At 45.9% G+C, this 18,079-nt stretch overlaps 2 protein-coding genes across 6 annotated transcripts in view; both read right to left on the bottom strand.

Annotated features, from left to right (window-relative positions):
- The window catches only part of LOC133362810 (myosin-2 heavy chain-like), a 131,414-nt gene that overhangs the window by 95,394 nt on the left and 17,941 nt on the right, over positions 1-18,079 (bottom strand). The window lies entirely within an intron of this gene.
- On the bottom strand, positions 1,497-17,770 carry LOC133362868 (uncharacterized). The gene is made up of 13 exons (XM_061581811.1): positions 17,732-17,770; positions 15,204-15,271; positions 13,596-13,669; positions 13,427-13,485; positions 13,222-13,291; positions 11,193-11,266; positions 9,699-9,807; positions 9,126-9,220; positions 6,367-6,542; positions 5,804-5,871; positions 5,162-5,214; positions 3,664-3,768; positions 1,497-1,594 (listed from the first exon to the last, which is right to left on the bottom strand). The coding sequence occupies exons 3-13, from the start codon at positions 13,648-13,650 to the stop codon at positions 1,520-1,522; spliced, it is 939 nt and encodes a 312-aa protein (XP_061437795.1). The 5' UTR covers positions 13,651-13,669; positions 15,204-15,271; positions 17,732-17,770; the 3' UTR covers positions 1,497-1,519.

Raw genomic sequence — 18,079 nt, 5'->3', positions numbered from 1 at the left:
TTTTAAAAAAGCAACAGTTGTGTAAATCCAAGAGAGTGCAGCGAATTCTCTGGATTATAAGATGCTGTGGAATGTAAGATGCACCATAAACCTTGGCCCAGTGTCAATGAAGCTAACACAAATACACATCGATATTTATTTGGTAACAAAAATAAGTAATATTTAAAAATACTTTTAAAAAAAGACACGCTTTCATGAAATGTCCCGTACTGGTGATGGCAGAACTCCACGACTCCAGGAAGTGGCCCCGCAGCTTGCCGTGACGTAAGGCAGCGCGGTGATTTACAGGCAACGTGAGTTGAGCGTGGACAATTAGACCCGTAAAAAGATTGTTTAAAAAGATTTTATTTATTTCTAAAGATAGAATATAGTGTTGTCATCAGCGTGACACACCTATACCGAGTTTGCAGTAGATAGGACATTGGGAAGAGGGTTGAAATAGAGTTACAAGATTTGAGGATACGACAACAGACAGAGTGAGTTAAGTTAAAGCGTGTAAAATGTTTAAAAATATAAAAAAATAATTGTATTTTTAATGATAGAAAATTGTGTTGTCATCAGTATGACACAAATATACCAAGTTCGCAGTCGATAGCAAATTGGGAAGTTGGTCAAAATAGAGTTACAAGATTTTTTGAGGATACGACAACAGACGGAGTGAGTTAAATAACAGCGTGTAACATGTTTAAAAATATATAAAAAAATGATTTTTAATGATAGATTATAATCTTGTCATGAGTATGACAAGTATACCATTCTAGATTTGAAGCTTTCGTGACTGCAAGGATTCATACTCTTAGTTTTTTCGGTAAAGTCAAGTAGATGAAAAATGAAATTATTCTTATTATTTTATTTTTATGAATTTTTAATTAAATGTTTTACCTACGTGACTTTACCGAAAAATCCAAGAGCATCAGTATACCAAGTTCGCAGTCGATAGCACATTGGGAAGTTGGTCAAAATTGAGTTACAAGATTTGAAGATACGACAACAGACAGAGTGAGTTAAATAACAGCGTGTAACATGTTTAAAAATGTAAAAAAATAATTGTATTTTTAATGATAGAATATCGTGTTGTCATCAGTATGACACAAGTATACCAAGTTCGCAGTCGATGGCACATTGGGAAGTTGGTCAAAATTGAGCTGCAAGATTTTTTGAGGATACGACAAGAGACGGAGTGAGTTAAATAACAGCGTGTAATAGTAACAGCGTGTAATAATAACAGCGAGTAATAATAACAGTGTGTAATAGTAACAGCGTGTAATAATAACAGCGAGTAATAATAACAGCGTGTAATAATAACAGCGTGTAATAATAACAGCGTGTAATAATAACAGCGAGTAGTGGCAGTAATACAAATGGAGAGAGGGCGAATGATAGAGGGGTGCCAAAAAGCCCGAATGATCTTAGAAATGAAGCTCCACCATTCACCTCTGTTGACACAGTTCTGATTCCAGAACCTTCACTGCCTTCAAGGCGTCTTTAAGGTCATTCTTCAAGGCACAATCTTTTGCTTTCATTCCGTTGAGTTCACTCTGAAATCGAACGACACCCAAGACGTCACGCCAGGATTGACGCGAACGGCACGTTTCTGCGCACAAAAGAGCACAATTCTAACGCGCGTTCGCCAACAACTTAACGGGGAAATGTAGCACAGGTTAATTTTACGATAGACTTGTAATGCGAGCGTAAGTGGGGTCGCTGCTGGACTCCGGCCCGATCACACGACCCGGCGTATTGGGGGCGGAGCCCGGTCTGCGGGGAGCGTGTGGGAGGGGCCACTGTTCACCTCGGCAGCTCCAATGGGAGGAAGCGAGGTGAATGGGGGTGGAGCCAGCGGGGCAGGATGTGACGATCAGGAAGAGACAAGTCAGGGTCACGTGGGAGAGAGGTTATAGAGGGGAGCCCGGTCTGCGGGGAGCGTGTGGGAGGGGCCGCTGTTCACCTCGGCAGCTCCAATGGGAGGAAGCGAGGTGAATGGGGGTGGAGCCAGCGGGGCAGGATGTGACGATCAGGAAGGGAGGAGTCAGGGTCACGTGGGAGAGAGGTTATAGAGGGGAGCCCGGTCTGCGGGGAGCGTGTGGGAGGAGCCGCCATTCACCTCGGCAGCTCCAATGGGAGGAAGCGAGGTGAATGGGGGTGGAGCCAGCGGGGCAGGATGTGACGATCAGGAAGAGACAAGTCAGGGTCACGTGGGAGAGAGGTTATAGAGGGGAGCCCGGTCTGCGGGGAGCGTGTGGGAGGGGCCGCTGTTCACCTCGGCAGCTCCAATGGGAGGAAGCGAGGTGAATGGGGGTGGAGCCAGCGGGGCAGGATGTGACGATCAGGAAGGGAGGAGTCAGGGTCACGTGGGAGAGAGGTTATAGAGGGGAGCCCGGTCTGCGGGGAGCGTGTGGGTGGGGCCGCTGTTCACCTCGGCAGCTCCAATGGGAGGAAGCGAGGTGAATGGGGGTGGAGCCAGCGGGGCAGGATGTGACGATCAGGAAGGGACGAGTCAGGGTCACGTGGGAGAGAGGTTATAGAGGGGAGTCCGGTCTGCGGGGAGCGTGTGGGAGGGGCCGCTGTTCACCTCGGCAGCTCCAATGGGAGGAAGCGAGGTGAATGGGGGTGGAGCCAGCGGGGCAGGATGTGACGATCAGGAAGAGACAAGTCAGGGTCACGTGGGGGAGAGGTTATAGAGGGGAGCCCGGTCTGCGGGGAGCGTGTGGGAGGGGCCGCTGTTCACCTCGGCAGCTCCAATGGGAGGAAGCGAGGTGAATGGGGGTGGAGCCAGCGGGGCAGGATGTGACGATCAGGAAGGGAGGAGTCAGGGTCACGTGGGGGAGAGGTTATAGAGGGGAGCCCGGGAGAGATCGGAGCCAGTCGATGGAGTGAAGAGGCGGGACCACATGGGGCGGCCGCCGCCGCCGCCATCAGTCACGTGGCCGACGGGGCTACGGCGGCACACTGTCGGCCAGCGGTGTGCGGAGCGGGAGAAGGAGCTGACGGAGGAGCGTGCGGGGACACGCGAGGGGAGCGTGCGGGTCACGCGAGGGGAGCGTGCGGGACACGCGAGGGGAGCGTGCGGGACACGCGAGGGGAGCGTGCGGGACACGCGAGGGGAGCGTGCGGGACACGCGAGGGGAGCGTGCGGGGAACGCGAGGGGAGCGTGCAAGGCACGCGAGGGGAGCGTGCGGGACACGCGAGGGGAGCGTGCGGGACACGCGAGGGGAGCGTGCGGGACACGCGAGGGGAGCGTGCGGGACACGCGAGGGGAGCGTGCGGGACACGCGAGGGGAGCGTGCGGGGACACGCGAGGGGAGCGTGCGGGTCACGCGAGGGGAGCGTGCGGGACACGCGAGGGGAGCGTGCGGGTCACGCGAGGGGAGCATGCGGGACACGCGAGGGGAGCGTGCGGGACACGCGAGGGGAGCGTGCGGGTCACGCGAGGGGAGCGTGCGGGACACGCGAGGGGAGCGTGCGGGACACGCGAGGGGAGACGCTGGTCCCTTGTCAGGACCAGCGGGGTGTGAGGGCGAGGGGAGGAGCTGAGGAGGGAGCGCGTGTGCGGGGAGCGTGAGAGCCGACGCTGGTCCTAGGAGGAGACCAGTGGGGGGGTGCGGAGACCAGCAGTGCCTGACGGAGTCTTTTATTACGGATTTAAGAAACGTTTTAAATACCTCGCTTTCGTTCATCAGCGTTCTCGTGGCGGCCATCTGCTGTTCCAGCTGACGGGTGGTTTCTTGGAATGAAGCTCTCTCTTGTTCGAACCTGTCCAAAGATTCCTTCACACAAGACACGGCACGAGATCAACACCCCTCCTACGATACCCCCAACGTATTTATTGCACACGATGGCCGGAGCGCTCTCGGATGTCGCCTGAACGTTCCGTTTCTCCCCCCCCCCCGTGCTACCCGGAGCTTGCCGGGAGCTAAACGTCAAACGCCTTGCCAAGCAAACTTTGCGACGCAACCCAGGGACTGTGCGGCAGAGGTCGCAAACGGGTTTTGATTCCTTATTTTTATTATCGGCACACAGAGAGAGAGATCGTCTCTGTGACGAGGCCTTAAATAGAGAGAGGGGGGGGGACGGGGGCGGAGAGAGGGAGGGGGCAGAGAAAAATTAGCAAGTCAATGAGTAGGGTGACGTGTGGTACGGTACGCAAGCTTGAACATTAGGAGAAAGGGAGAGAGACACACTAAATTTAAATAACCTTTGTGCCGATGTGTTTTCTCTCTCTCTGTGGATCTTGGTGATATCTGTCTGCTTATATGTCTGTCTGTGTGTCTATGTTGTGTGTCTCTCTCTGTGTGTGTCTCTGTGTTGCTCTCTCTCTGTGTATCTTGGTGATATCTGTCTGCTTATATGTCTGTCTACAGTTTTCTGGTTAGATTTTTGTTGCTATTTCATTTATACCATAATTCTAGATTTGAAGCTTTCGTGACTGCAATGATTCATATTCTTAGGTTTTTTCGGTAAAGTCACCGTGTAGGTAAAACATCAAAATTAATAAAAATAAAATAAAGATCACGACGTTTCGAAACGTCGTGATCTTTATTTTATTTTATTTTAATTAATTTTGATCATTTATACCTGACGATGATTGCTTGTGTTGCAACAGAAACGTCGTCGTATGCTATTACTTAATTTATTATTCTATCTTTAAACGTGACTTTTCCGAAAGAACCAAAGAGTAATTCCTGCAAGTCACGAAAGCTCCAAATTACATTCTAGACTTGAAGCTTTCTTGACTGCAATGATTCATATTCTTAGGTTTTTTCGGTAAAGTCACCGTGTAGGTAAAACATCAAAATTAATAAAATAAAATAAAACAAAAAATCACGACGTTTCGGAGGCAACACAAGTCTCCGTCATAAGGTGGGACCGTCACAGCCGGATTAGCTGCATCAAGTGAAGCAATGATTCAAGATGTAATCCCTTATAAGCAAGTTGAAGGGGGGGAGGAGAGGGGGGGGGGGGAGCTCATCAAAATGTGGTAGCCAATGAATGGAACGTATCGGGAGGGAGGGGGGGGCTGGGGATGTTTTACCTACGTGACTTTACCGAAAAAACCTAAGAACATACTCCAAATTAAACGTATGGACTTCCAATTGTAGCGTTGAACATTGTCCACCCTCGTGGCTGATGTTGTGAAAGCGACGTGAAAATGTAACTCACCAGCGCGACCTTGTGCTCCGCATGGTTACCGTCACTTTCAATCGTCACATTATCTAGGAACAATAATCGATTGATCGTATTCATAAAGGAATATCAATACATGTTGGACGCGATGAAAATATATCAAACAGACGTTAATAATGTACACCCGATGAGAGAAATCTTAATTTTAGAACTTTCGTGACTGCAGTAAATGATTATTTGGTTCTTTCGGTTAAGTCACGTCTAAAGATAAAATAATAAATTAAATAATAGCATATTACGACGTTTCGATTGCAACACAAGCATCATCATCAGGTATAATGAAATAGCGACATAGAATCTAACCAGAAAACTATAGACAGACATATTAGCAGACAGATATCACCAAGATACATAGAGGGAGCAACACAGGAACCAGAGAGGGGTGATCATCTCTGTGGGGTGGCCTTAAATAGACAGAGGGGGGAGGAGGCAGAGAGAGGGAGGGGGGGGTTAGAGAAAACATTTGCATGTCAATGAGTGGTCCAAAAACAAGGTTCTGCGAGTGCGATGACACGGCAAGCAAGTCTGAAAATCAGAAGGACAAACGAAAATTCAATAATGCCGCACATGCGATAATAAACTCGCAATGGACATTCACGCTTGCAAAACGTTGCCTACCGATTTCTGTGTTTATTTCACGAATATTCGCTTCAAACCTGCGACGAATCTCTGCTTCTGCACTGCACCTGAAAGAAACGTAACAAGACGTCAGCCTCATTTAATTGTTTCAAAAAATGTATCGGCAATGCAGCACACTCTCAGTGCAACACGAAAATCACCCGTGTAGCCTCAACAGACTGTAGGGGCAAGTGCTGTTAGCGAGTAGCGCCTATGAAGGCTACCGGCACGGCACACGAGGGGGTGGGTGGCCAGCACCACGCCCGACCGCCTTTGTCTCCCCAGTGGCGATGTTTACTACACACCGCACCAGGTACTCATTTGAGGCCGAGTCGACCTAGGGGAGACCCAGGATCGGTTCAGATAATCGTCACGCGAACGTCGAGTTCGTGACGTGCGTCAGAGGCCAGATTAAGCGATGCAGAAACGTGCAGCGGTGAACAAAAGAGACCGCATTTGTTTTGCTTTGCAGATACAAACACAGTCAGATGTTCTAGGGAATGCAGATGTGGCAACAGCATCTCAGCAGCCTACTTGCTGCGCTGTCAAAGTTCACCACTTGCCTCTGGCAGGCTGCTTGTGTCAACTCGTGATTTTCCTTCTTTCGGTTGAGAAAAATAACTTTCAGGTCCAAAAGTTTGTGGTGCAGCCCGTCACACGATCGCCGCAGCTCTGTCGCGCGCGCGGCGTGCTCTCGCTCCTTCTCCGCATAACTTCTCTCCGTGTTTTGTATCTCGGCCTACAGCAGGAAGGCAAGAACATCCGTTTGGTCATCAGTGTTTCTGAAAGTTCTACGATGATTAAATCAACGGGGCAGGCGGGCGACCCGCTACATTTTTCAGATACAGCGCGAAGCTGAGATTTGCCAAAAGAAGGCAAGAGAAAAGCATCCCGTAAAAAATTCTAGACTTGAAGCTTTCGTGACTGCAAGGAATCATATTCTTAGGTGTTTTCGGTAAAGTCACCGTGTAGGTAAAACATCAAAATTAATAAAATAATAAAATAAAGATCACGACGTTTCGGAGGCAACACGAGTCTCCAGCACAAGTCTCCGTTGCCTCCGAAACGTCGTGATTTTTATTTTATTATTTTATTAATTTTGATGTTTTACCTACACGGTGACTTTACCGAAAACACCTAAGAATATGATCCCGTAAAAAACTATACAGAAATAAATATGCAGACAATATTAACTATACAGTCAAACGTTGGATTGCGAGCATAATTCGTCCCGTAGACGTGTTTGCAATCCAAAGCACTCGTACATCAGCTGCGATCACGTGACGCTCGGCAGACAAAGCGTACACTACGCGTACTACTCGTATTGCAAGACCCCTCCTCGCTCGTTTATCAAATTAATATTTTTTTAGATTTAAAGCTTCTTTCGTGACTGCAGCAGGGATTCATCTTCTTGGTTCTTTCGGTAAAGTCGCGTAGAATGGAAATAGTAAAATAATAAAAATCTAATAAACTCATTCTCACGACGTTTCGGCCACAACGCAAGCAGCCGTCCTCAGGTGGAGAACAGTTCTGTCGGGAAGACAGCGTCTGAAATTCATTCGAGAAGACAGCGTCTGAAATTCATTCGAGAAGACAGCGTGTGAAATTCATTCGAGAAGACAGCGTCTGAAATTCATTCGAGAAGACAGCGTCTGAAATTCATTCGAGAAGACAGCGTCTGAAATTCATTCGAGAAGACAGCGTCTGAATTCATCGACAGCTTGTGAATCATTCGAGAAGACAGCGTCTGAAATTCATTCGAGAAGACAGCGTCTGAAATTCATTCGAGAAGACAGCGTCTGAAATTCATTCGAGAAGACAGCGTCTGAAATTCATTCGAGAAGACAGCGTCTGAAATTCATTCGAGAAGACAGCGTCTGAAATTCATTCGAGAAGACAGCGTCTGAAATTCATTCGAGAAGACAGCGTCTGAAATTCATTCGAGGAAGACAGCGTCTGAAATTCATTCGAGAAGACAGCGTCTGAATTCATTCGAGAAGACAGCGTCTGAAATTCATTCGAGAAGACAGCGTCTGAAATTCATTCGAGAAGACAGCGTCTGAAATTCATTCGAGAAGACAGCGTCTGAAATTCATTCGAGAAGACAGCGTCTGAAATTCATTCGAGAAGACAGCGTCTGAAATTCATTCGAGAAGACAGCGTCTGAAATTCATTCGAGAAGACAGCGTCTGAAATTCATTCGAGAAGACAGCGTCTGAAATTCATTCGAGAAGACAGCGTCTGAAATTCATTCGAGAAGACAGCGTCTGAAATTCATTCGAGAAGACAGCGTCTGAAATTCATTCGAGAAGACAGCGTCTGAAATTCATTCGAGAAGACAGCGTCTGAAATTCATTCGAGAAGACGAGCGTCTTGAAATTCATTCGAGAAGACAGCGTCTGAAATTCATTCGAGAAGACAGCGTCTGAAATTCATTCGAGAAGACAGCGTCTGACATTCATTCGAGAAGACAGCGTCTGAAATTCATTCGAGAAGACAGCGTCTGAAATTCATTCGAGAAGACAGCGTCTGAAATTCATTCGAGAAGACAGCGTCTGACATTCATTCGAGAAGACAGCGTCTGACATTCATTCGAGAAGACAGCGTCTGAAATTCATTCGAGAAGACAGCGTCTGACATTCATTCGAGAAGACAGCGTCTGAAATTCATTCGAGAAGACAGCGTCTGAAATTCATTCGAGAAGACAGCGTCTGACATTCATTCCAGAAGACAGCGTCTGACATTCATTCGAGAAGACAGCGTCTGAAATTCATTCGAGAAGACAGCGTCTGACATTCATTCGAGAAGACAGTGTCTGAAATTCATTCGAGAAGACAGCGTCTGACATTCATTCGAGAAGACAGCGTCTGAAATTCATTCGAGAAGACAGCGTCTGACATTCATTCGAGAAGACAGCGTCTGAAATTCATTCGAGAAGACAGCGTCTGAAATTCATTCGAGAAGACAGCGTCTGAAATTCATTCAGACGCTGTCTTCCCGACAGACCTGTTCTTCACCTGAGGACGGCTGCCTGCGTTGTGGCCCAAACGTCGTGAGAATTATTTTATTATGTTTTATTTTTTTATTTTATTATTTCCATTCTACGTGACTTTACCGAAAGAACCAAGAAGATGAATCCCTGCAGTCACGAAAGAAGCTTTAAATCGAAACCTAAAAAAGTTTAATTTTTATTATTTTATTATGTTTTATTTGTATTATTTTATTATTTCCATTCTACGTGGTGACTTTACCGAAAGAACCAAGAAGACAAAATTACTCGCAATCCAAGGTTTTGCCGCGTCAATATGAATGGACGTGTCACCCGCAGTCCGCTTTCAGCATCCTGACGTCGATTTATTTCCAACTTGAGGGTTTTGATTCCTTCCTGTGTTTGTTCAAGTCGTGATTGAAAGTCGCCTGCGAAAGACACAAAAATTAACCCGTAAAAACAAAGTTTTTCACTCTAAATCCTTTATATGCGTGGCGGCTCGAGTCCTCTCGTCCTCTGGCTTGAGATGGCTGCCACCTATGGGTCAGATGATTGTGTGCCAGCATTAAGCAATTGGTAATTACATATTTAAAAAAAAATTCCCTAAACAGTGTAAAATTTTGGAAAAAAATTTTCACGAACATTAATTGTCTCGCACAACGAGTCTGTGTGCAAAATGTCAGCTCGATTGGATCACGGGAAGTGGGTTAAAAAACGACCGAAAGATTTGCACGGTCGTAAGCAAGCAAGCAAGCACGCAAGCAAGTGAACTTAATGTAAAGGATTTAAAAACAACTCAAATTGGGATCACCTTTAACGGTCAGATGTGCAAGATATTTTCCTAGCACACACACGTACCCAGGCTGTTGGCAAAAGCACACAACTTGAATGGACTCTCACTCTCACCCGTTATTTCTTCGAGTCCAACACAGTTTTCAATGGAATCTTGCAGCTTTTGAGAGGTCGTTTTGAGTTCTTCATTTTTTGACTCCAAAAGCTCAGATTTTTCTTTGACCTAAAAATGAAAGGCAGCTCTGATGTGATAACTACTCAACAATACGACCGTATACACGAATCTATGAAATGACCTACTGCCGGGCAAGGCAAGTTTTCTGGTTTGCAAGTCATCATTGAATTCAAGTAAGTTTTGTTTACCGGAATGAAAATAACTTTCAAAAATCAAGATACACGAATCTATGAAATGACCTACTGCCGGGCAAGGCAAGTTTTCTGGTTTGCAAGTCATCATTGAATTCAAATAAGTTTTGTTTACCGGAATGAAAATAACTTTCAAAAATCAAGATACACGAATCTATGAAATGACCTACTGCCGGGCAAGGCAAGTTTTCTGGTTTGCAAGTCATCATTTCATTCAAATAAGTTTTGTTTACCGGAATGAAAATAACTTTGAAAAATCAAGATAAAGAGGTGAAAATGTGTACATCCCATATATTTCGATTTAAAGCTTCTTTCGTGACTGCAGGGATTCATCTTCTTGTTTCTTTCGGTAAAGTCACGTAGAAGGGAAGTAATAAAATAATACAAATAAAAAATAAAATTATTCTCACGACGTTTCGGCCACAACGCAAGTAGCCGTCCTCAGGTGAAAACCAGGTCTGTCGAGGCGACAGCGTCTGACTATTTTTTTATTACTTCCCTTCTACGTGACTTTACCGAAAGAACCCAGAAGATGAATCCCATATATTGTGTTGAACAAATGCATTTAGGGCACTGAATACGTTTTAAAGTGGAAATAAGTGACATTTTAAGCATTTAAAATTTCACTTTTTAAGCATTTAAAATGTAAGTAGTGGCGGCTCCTGCAAAATCTCTCAGGGGGGGCAAATGTCTGGATGATTGATAAGGATAAGCTCCACCCATGCAATGGATAAATTAACAGCTTAAGCAGGTAAAGGCAACTTCACTTCTTTAATATTAATGACAAATAAAGTGACTCTTACAATACATCTTGTTTGTTTCTATACTCACTATTAAAACAAACCACTCAAGTTTATTTTCTTAAAGATTCCACTAGGTGGCGACAAATTATATTGTTGGATGAAACGTGCTGACGTATGATGACGTGAGCACGTTAGGACGAGCCCTCCCGGAAGCCGTAGAGAATGCTTTGCAGCGCCCGCCGTTCGAAAACAAACATCTTTGAATGTAAGTCTACGGGAACACTCGGGGCGATTCTCAGCCGGAGTGAAATCGCCCCAAAAGAGGCGGTACTCCACAGAACGTGACATGACGCTGATTGGACTATATCCAGAGGCTGACAGTGACGGCTAGCGTGACTCTGTGGTTGAATGACATTGGTGGTGCGTCGCCCAATCGCCCTAATGAAGAAACCGCCCCTGAATATGAGCAAAAGCGATCAGCTCACGAATTCACACCCACCTGGCTTTCTATAATCGCCGACTTGTTTGTGAAGTCCTCCTGAGCTCTTCCCATCTCCTGCACGGCTGCTTCCACTACACGCAACACGCGTCGCGTGTAAAACAAACGAGTTCAGCGCACCGATATTCACCCAGCAAGCCACAATTCAGACGCTGTCTCCCCGACAGACCTGGTCTTCACCTGAGGACGGCTGCTTGCGTTGTGGCCGAAACGTCGTGAAAATTATATTATGTTTTATTTTTATTATTTTATTATTTCCATTCTACGTGACTTTACCGAACAGGTCTGTCGAGAAGACAGAGTTTCATTCAGACGCTGTCTCCCCGACAGACCTGGTCTCCACCTGAGGACGGCTGCTTGCGTTGTGGCCGAAACGTCGTGAGAATTATTTTATTCTGTTTTATTTTTATTATTTTATTATGTTTTATTTTTATTATTTTATTATTTCCCTTCTACGTGACTTTACCGAAAGAACCAAGAAGATGAATCCCTGCACTCACGAAAGCTTTACATCGAAATTTAAAGCCACAACCGTCGTTGATAATCATCGGCAGTGCTCTATCCACTGCTAGATGAAGCCGTCATCCCTCGAGGCCTTGAGAAGCAACACTCTCTTGCTGCTGCTGCTACTGCTGTTGTTACTGCTGCTACTGCTGCTGCTACTGCTGCTACTGCTGCTGCTGCTACTGCTGCTGCTGTTGCTGCTGCTGCTACTACTGCTGCTGCTACTGCTGCTGCTACTGCTGCTACTGCTGCTGCTACACGTGAGCCGATTCCCACGGCTCCATCTCTGCGGTAGCCGTCCTATTGTGCGCACTCCAGAGGTCGCAAATGGGTTTTGATTCCTTACCACTCGTACCCGTACCCGGCTGCACCAGGGTCGCAAACGGGTACCTGTACCCAGCCATACCCGTACCCTACCCATACCCGGCTGTACCCGTACCCTACCCATACCCGGCCGGGTACGGGTAGGGTACGGGTATCGGGTACCCGATTGCGACCTCTGGGATGAAGCCACGTTGCAGGCGCGGGTGGGTTGATTCTAGGAACTTGAAATGTGAGAAGAGACAAGACGTTGGGAAATGAGTGACAAACGGTGACTCACCAGTGACTCACGGCCTACCCGTACCCGTACCCTACCCGAAATGAGTGACAAACGGTGACTCACCAGTGACTCACGGCCTACCCGTACCCGTACCCTACCCGAAATGAGTGACAAACGGTGACTCACCGGTGACTCACGGCCTACCCGTACCCGTACCCTACCCGAAATGTGTGACAAACGGTGACTCACCAGTGACTCACGGCCTACCCGTACCCGTACCCTACCCGAAATGAGTGACAAACGGTGACTCACCAGTGACTCACGGCCTACCCGTACCCGTACCCTACCCGAAATGAGTGACAAACGGTGACTCACCGGTGACTCACGGCCTACCCGTACCCGTACCCTACCCGGCTGCACCAGGGTCGCAAACGGGTACCCGGCCGGGTACGGGTAGCCGGGTATCGGGTAGGGTACGGGTATCTGGTACCCGGTTGCAACCTCTGACCCGTACCCGTACCCGGCCGGGTATCGGGTAGAGTACGGGTAACGGGTACCCGGTTGCGACCTCTGGCGCACTCCCTCATTTGGCTGCCAATGTTGTCACCAGCCTCGAGATCGAGCCCTTCGAGAGACGACGCGTTACCCGATGCAAACAAGTCGATGATTTCGATGTAAAGCTTTCGTGACTGCAGCAGGGATTCATCTTCTTGGTTCTTTCGGTAAAGTCACGTAGAAGGGAAGTAATAAAATAATAATAAAACACAATAAAATAATTATCACGACGTTTCGGCCACAACGCAAGCAGCCGTCCTCAGGTGAAGAACAGGTCTGTTGGGAAGACAGCTGTCATTTTATTATTTCCCTTCTACGTGACTTTACCGAAAGAACCAAGAACAAGTCGATGATTGCTGTGCTCTATGTATTGAACACGACCTTGTTATTACCGAGCTCTGCATCGTGTCATCCTGCAACAAGGCTTACCTTTGGCCAACGCGATGTTCTTGTCATTTTGAAACTTTGAATTTAAATCACTCAAAGTCACTGCAAATGTCTTTAAAAGAAGATGACACCAGGATTTAAAGCATTAATATTAAATATGCATGTGTATACGTGTATACTATTATACACTTTTCAAGAAATATAATTAAATGAAAACAAAATTTTTAAAATCCTATTATACATTTACCTTCACTTCTGCTTTCACTGACAAACGGAATTCTTTCATTTCTTCCTGATCTGCTTCAGCTGTCGACATCAGCACGCGGACATGGCCCGAATAAGTCAACGGCAAAAAAGTTTGATCGCTCAACGTTACACCGTTAACGTTCAACGGTCGGCAGATGTTGAGAACGTACCTTTCGTTAGTGTTTGTTGCGCCGAAGAGAATTGGACCTGCAGACCGTCGCACATTTCCCTGGTGGCGGTGATTCTTACGGACACAGGCACATTGCAAGGACGGAGGTCAGAAATTCTCCGTAGACAAATATCCACCGTACGCGTTGCTTCAGACTAAACGTATCGCTTTCATAACTGGCGGCTGCGAAGTAGCACGGCGCGCGCCATTCGCTCGTACGTGCGTACTTGGTGATTTGATAGTCGTGCCAGATTCCAAAGAACACAGGATGAGATGTTACTATCCTTTGTGCAAGCACTTCCAAGAGTTCACGAACAGCGAGCCTGGTGACATTTGGGGAGCGCATCGTCAGTAGTGAACCTTTGGTTCCTAGGGTGTTTCGGCCTTTCGCACGATACACCCTCCCCAAAGGCGGCCAGCGACAGGGCGATCAATCCTACGCTTGTGTCCCATTCCCAATTAGTCGTAGGAGTTGCCTTGTTGTTGATAGCCAACATCCCAAGTAAAATACGCCACCAGTTTTTTTTCCATCATTTGCCAGTACCAAAATATAATAATGATAATAGGGAATAACCCTATTATTATTATAATATTTTGGTACTGGCAAAGGAGGTCTAATGATGTAGATGCTCACCCCGAGCCCTCGTTACTTTGATAGCGGCTTTGTCTTTGAGCTTCTTGGTTCTTTCGGTAAAGTCACGTAGAAGGGAAGTAATAAAATAATAAAAATAAAACATAATAAAATATTTTTATTTTTATTATTTTAAGTAATAAGGGAAGTAATGAAATAATAAAAATAAAACATAATATTTTATTATGTTTTATTTTTATTATTTTAAGTAATAAGGGAAGTAATACAATAATACAAATAAAACATAATATTTTATTATGTTTTATTTTATTATTTCATTAAAATAAAACATTAAAATAAAACATAATAGAATAATTCTAAACGACGTTTGGGCCACAACGCAAGCAGCCGTCCTCAGGTGAAGAACAGGTCTGTCGGAAAGACAGCGTCTGAATGAAACACCACCAGGCTTGGCAGCGTATATTTAAGCTGGTTTGGAGAGGGGAAGAGCGCCTTTAATTATGTTTTATTATTTTATTACTTCCCTTCTACGTGACTTTACCGAAAGAACCAAGAAGATGAATCCCTGCAGTCACGAAAGTAGCTTTAAATCGAAATGTCTTTGAGCTGTACGCCTTTTGGCGTCATCTGTTCTAGCACCAATTGAGACTAGGCTCTAAAGAAAGCTGTCTCAGGGGTGGACCAATCAGTTTCAAGGACAATGCATAATATTATCACGGCGTGTTTTTTGTTTGCATTTTGACCGCAAGTATTGTGGCTAATGCAGTGACATGAATCGTCGTAAAAAGATTTCAGTTTTGTTGCCAGAAAAGTGGAAAACCCCTATTGCTACACCAGTTTGTTTTTTTTAGACACAACACTTTTTGTGATCGTGTTAACACTCGATGCAACTGGTAGATTGTGACGCGCGACCTCGCGCTCCCTTCGCGAACGCAATTGTGTGTTGCACCGACGTCAGTCGAGGAACCTAAACAGAAGACAAAGATACAATTCAAGGAAAGTAAAAAACGTTCGTACTCCGCCGTTAATTCTTGTGTGCTGTTAGTCGCGTCTTTGAGTTGAACGGCGAGTTGTTCCTTTTCAAGCTGCAAGGAAACAACAAAACACACACTTCGCTGAGGTGACACAGACCTGTCGGAAAGACAGCGTCTGAACGACAGACCTGTTCTTCACCTGAAGACGGCTGCTTGCGTTGTGGCCGAAACGTCGTGAGAATTATTTATTATTATGTTTTATAGTTTTATTATATTTTTTGCGGGGAGGGAGGGGAGGGGCTGAGGTGGGGGGTGGGAGGGGTGTGGGCTGGGTGGAGAGGGGAGGGTGGGGGAGGGTGACGGTGTGGGGTAGGGGAGGGAGGGGGGGGCGGGGGTGGGGGGGTGGGAGGGGTTTGGGCTTTGAGTGGGCAGGGTGCTGGGTGGTGGGGTGGGAGGGAGGGGTGGGAGGGGCTGGTCACCCCGTCGGTGTCCTTATAAAACTCAACGTTTAACCTACTCACTACACTATACACGGCACGATACACGACACTCATACAGGTAGCAACAACAGGTTCCACACTGCCCACCAGGGATTATTTGTCTGTCTGTCGTGCATATTTGTCTGTCGTGCACGAATGCGCTGTCCAACCAGGTTCCTACCTGCCCACTCCGAAGGAACGTGTTTAATATACTTTTTAAAAAACACGCTTTAATGAAATGTACGGTACGGGTAATGGGAGAACTCCACGACTCCAGGAAGTGATTCACAGCCCGCGTGAGTTGAGCAGTGGACAATTAGACCCAAGCCGAAACACAGCGTGTAAAAAAGATTGTTTAAAAATATTTTTTTATTTTTTTATGATATAGTATTGTCATCAGTCTGACACACGTATACCAAGTGTGCAGTCGATACGACATTGGGAAGTTGGTTAAACTATGAGACATCTCCTTTAGCAGTGGCAAAATATAGTGATAGGTTTTTACCCTTTCAACTGGTACAAAATCTGACACCTTTATACAAGGCATCATGTTTGCAATAACCGCAACACAAGCAGTCAAAATGCAAACAAAAAGAAACAACTCTGATGATGATAATGATATGCTCTGTCCTTGAAGTTGATTGGTCCATACCCGAGACAGCTTTCCTTAGAGCCTAGTCTCCATTGGTGTTGGACCAGATGATGCCACAAGGCGCACAATTCAAAAACAGCGCACCATCAGAGTATTGAGAGCTCGGGATGAAGCATTTAAACTATGAGACATCTACTTTAGCAGTGGCAACATATAGTAGTAGGTTTTTACCCTTTCAACTGGTACAAAAACTGACACCTTTATACAAGGCATCATGTTTGCAATAACCGCAACACAAGCAGTCAAAATGCAAACAAAACAGGACCCTGCGGGGTGGGCTGGTAGGAACGAATAAGCAAAGAATATAAACATAATGTATTATTACACTTGTTTAGCCAGGAAAGCCTGAGTCTAAAGGTTTTTGTAGGGGTCCTGCCAAGTGTTATTGCAGAAGGGGGCGTGTTGCTACCCTAATCGGACATCAGACGGACGGACGATATATTCTATTGTAGGCTGGTTCACTTCGTTCCTACCAGTAAAAGAAACAACTCTGATGATGATATGCACTGTCCTTGAAGTTGATTGGTCCACACCCGAGACAGCTTTTCTTAGAGCCTAGTCTCCATTGGTGTTGGACCAGATGATGCCACAAGGCGTACAACTCAAAGACAATGCACCATCAGAGTATTGAGAGCTCGGGGCAAGCATCTACACGATTGGAACCTCATTTGCCAGTAAAAATATGATAATTGGTTTTTTACCCTTCTATCTGGCAACAAAACTGACACCTTTTCTACAAGGAGTCATGTTTGCATAGACCACAATACCTGCAGCCATAATGCAAAACAAAAAACATAACTCTGATGATATGCACTGTCCTTGAAGTTGATTGGTCCAACCCGAGACAGCTTTTCTAGACCCTAGTCTCCACTGGTGTTGGACCAGATGACGCCAAAAGGCGTATCAGAGTTGTTTATTTTATGTTTGCATGTTGACTGTTTGTGTTGTGGTTATTGCAAACATGATGCCTTGTATAAAGGTGTCAGTTTTTGTACCAGTCGAAAGGGTAACAACCTATCACTATATTTTGCCACGGATAAAGGAGATGTCTCATAATTGTAAATGCTTCACCCCGAGCTCTCAATACTCTGATAGTGCGCTGTCTTTGAGTTGTATCGCCTTGTGGCGTCATCTGGTCCAACACCAATGGAGACTAGGCTCTAAGGAAAGCTGTCTCGGGTGTGGACCAATCAACTTCAAGGGACAGTGCATATCTATCATCATCAGAGTTGTTTATTTCTGTTTGCATTTGACTGCTTGTGTGGTTATTGCAAACATGGCTTGCATAAAGGTGTCAGTTTTTGTACCAGTCGAAAGGGTAACAACCTATTACTATAAGTTGGTTAAAATTGAGTTTGCAAGATTTGAGGACACGACAACAACGGACAGAGTGAGTGAAATAGAAACGCGTCAATGAGCAGCGCTGCCGCTGGCACCCACCTGTTTCTCTCGAGTTGAGGTCTGCAAAGCGTCGATTGTCTCCTGTGGCAACTCTCATCGTAGTCTCTTTTTGTCGACATCACAGTCAACTCTGACGTTACAAATGTTCAACTTGAACAATTGACAGTGCGAATAGAGTTGAACATTTCCGTTCAGGTGATCTTGAATCTTTGAAAGAAAACAAAACACGACGCGTGACACAAGGAGCGTGTGTCAACAGCTCTCCAAGTCCGTAGTATCGTGAACAAAGCAAGATTTTCTCCGCCGATGACTGATATTCGTGATAAAGGTTTCTGGGGTAGCTCGCTTAAGTATCGAGTGCCGTAACCCTCCACACCAGGAAGGTTT

Source organism: Lethenteron reissneri, unplaced genomic scaffold (genome assembly GCF_015708825.2).
Source record: "Lethenteron reissneri isolate LAM-NWPU_2019-01 unplaced genomic scaffold, ASM1570882v1 scaffold_1630, whole genome shotgun sequence".
Lineage (NCBI taxonomy): Eukaryota > Metazoa > Chordata > Hyperoartia > Petromyzontiformes > Petromyzontidae > Lethenteron > Lethenteron reissneri.
The sequence above is the reverse complement of the archived record's forward strand: the minus strand, read 5'-3'. Positions and strand labels throughout refer to the sequence as shown.

What these genes read in the sequence shown, in the direction of transcription:
- LOC133362868 (XM_061581811.1), bottom strand. Translation starts at nt 13,650, where the DNA reads ATGTGCGACGGTCTGCAGGTCCAATTCTCTTCGGCGCAACAAACACTA. An exon ending in GAACATCGCGTTGGCCAAAG is followed by an intron (nt 11,267 to 13,221) that starts GTAAGCCTTGTT and finishes TGTTGCGTGTAG; the next exon opens with TGGAAGCAGCCGTGCAGGAG. An exon ending in TGGACTCGAAGAAATAACGG is followed by an intron (nt 9,221 to 9,698) that starts GTGAGAGTGAGA and finishes TGTCTTTCGCAG; the next exon opens with GCGACTTTCAATCACGACTT.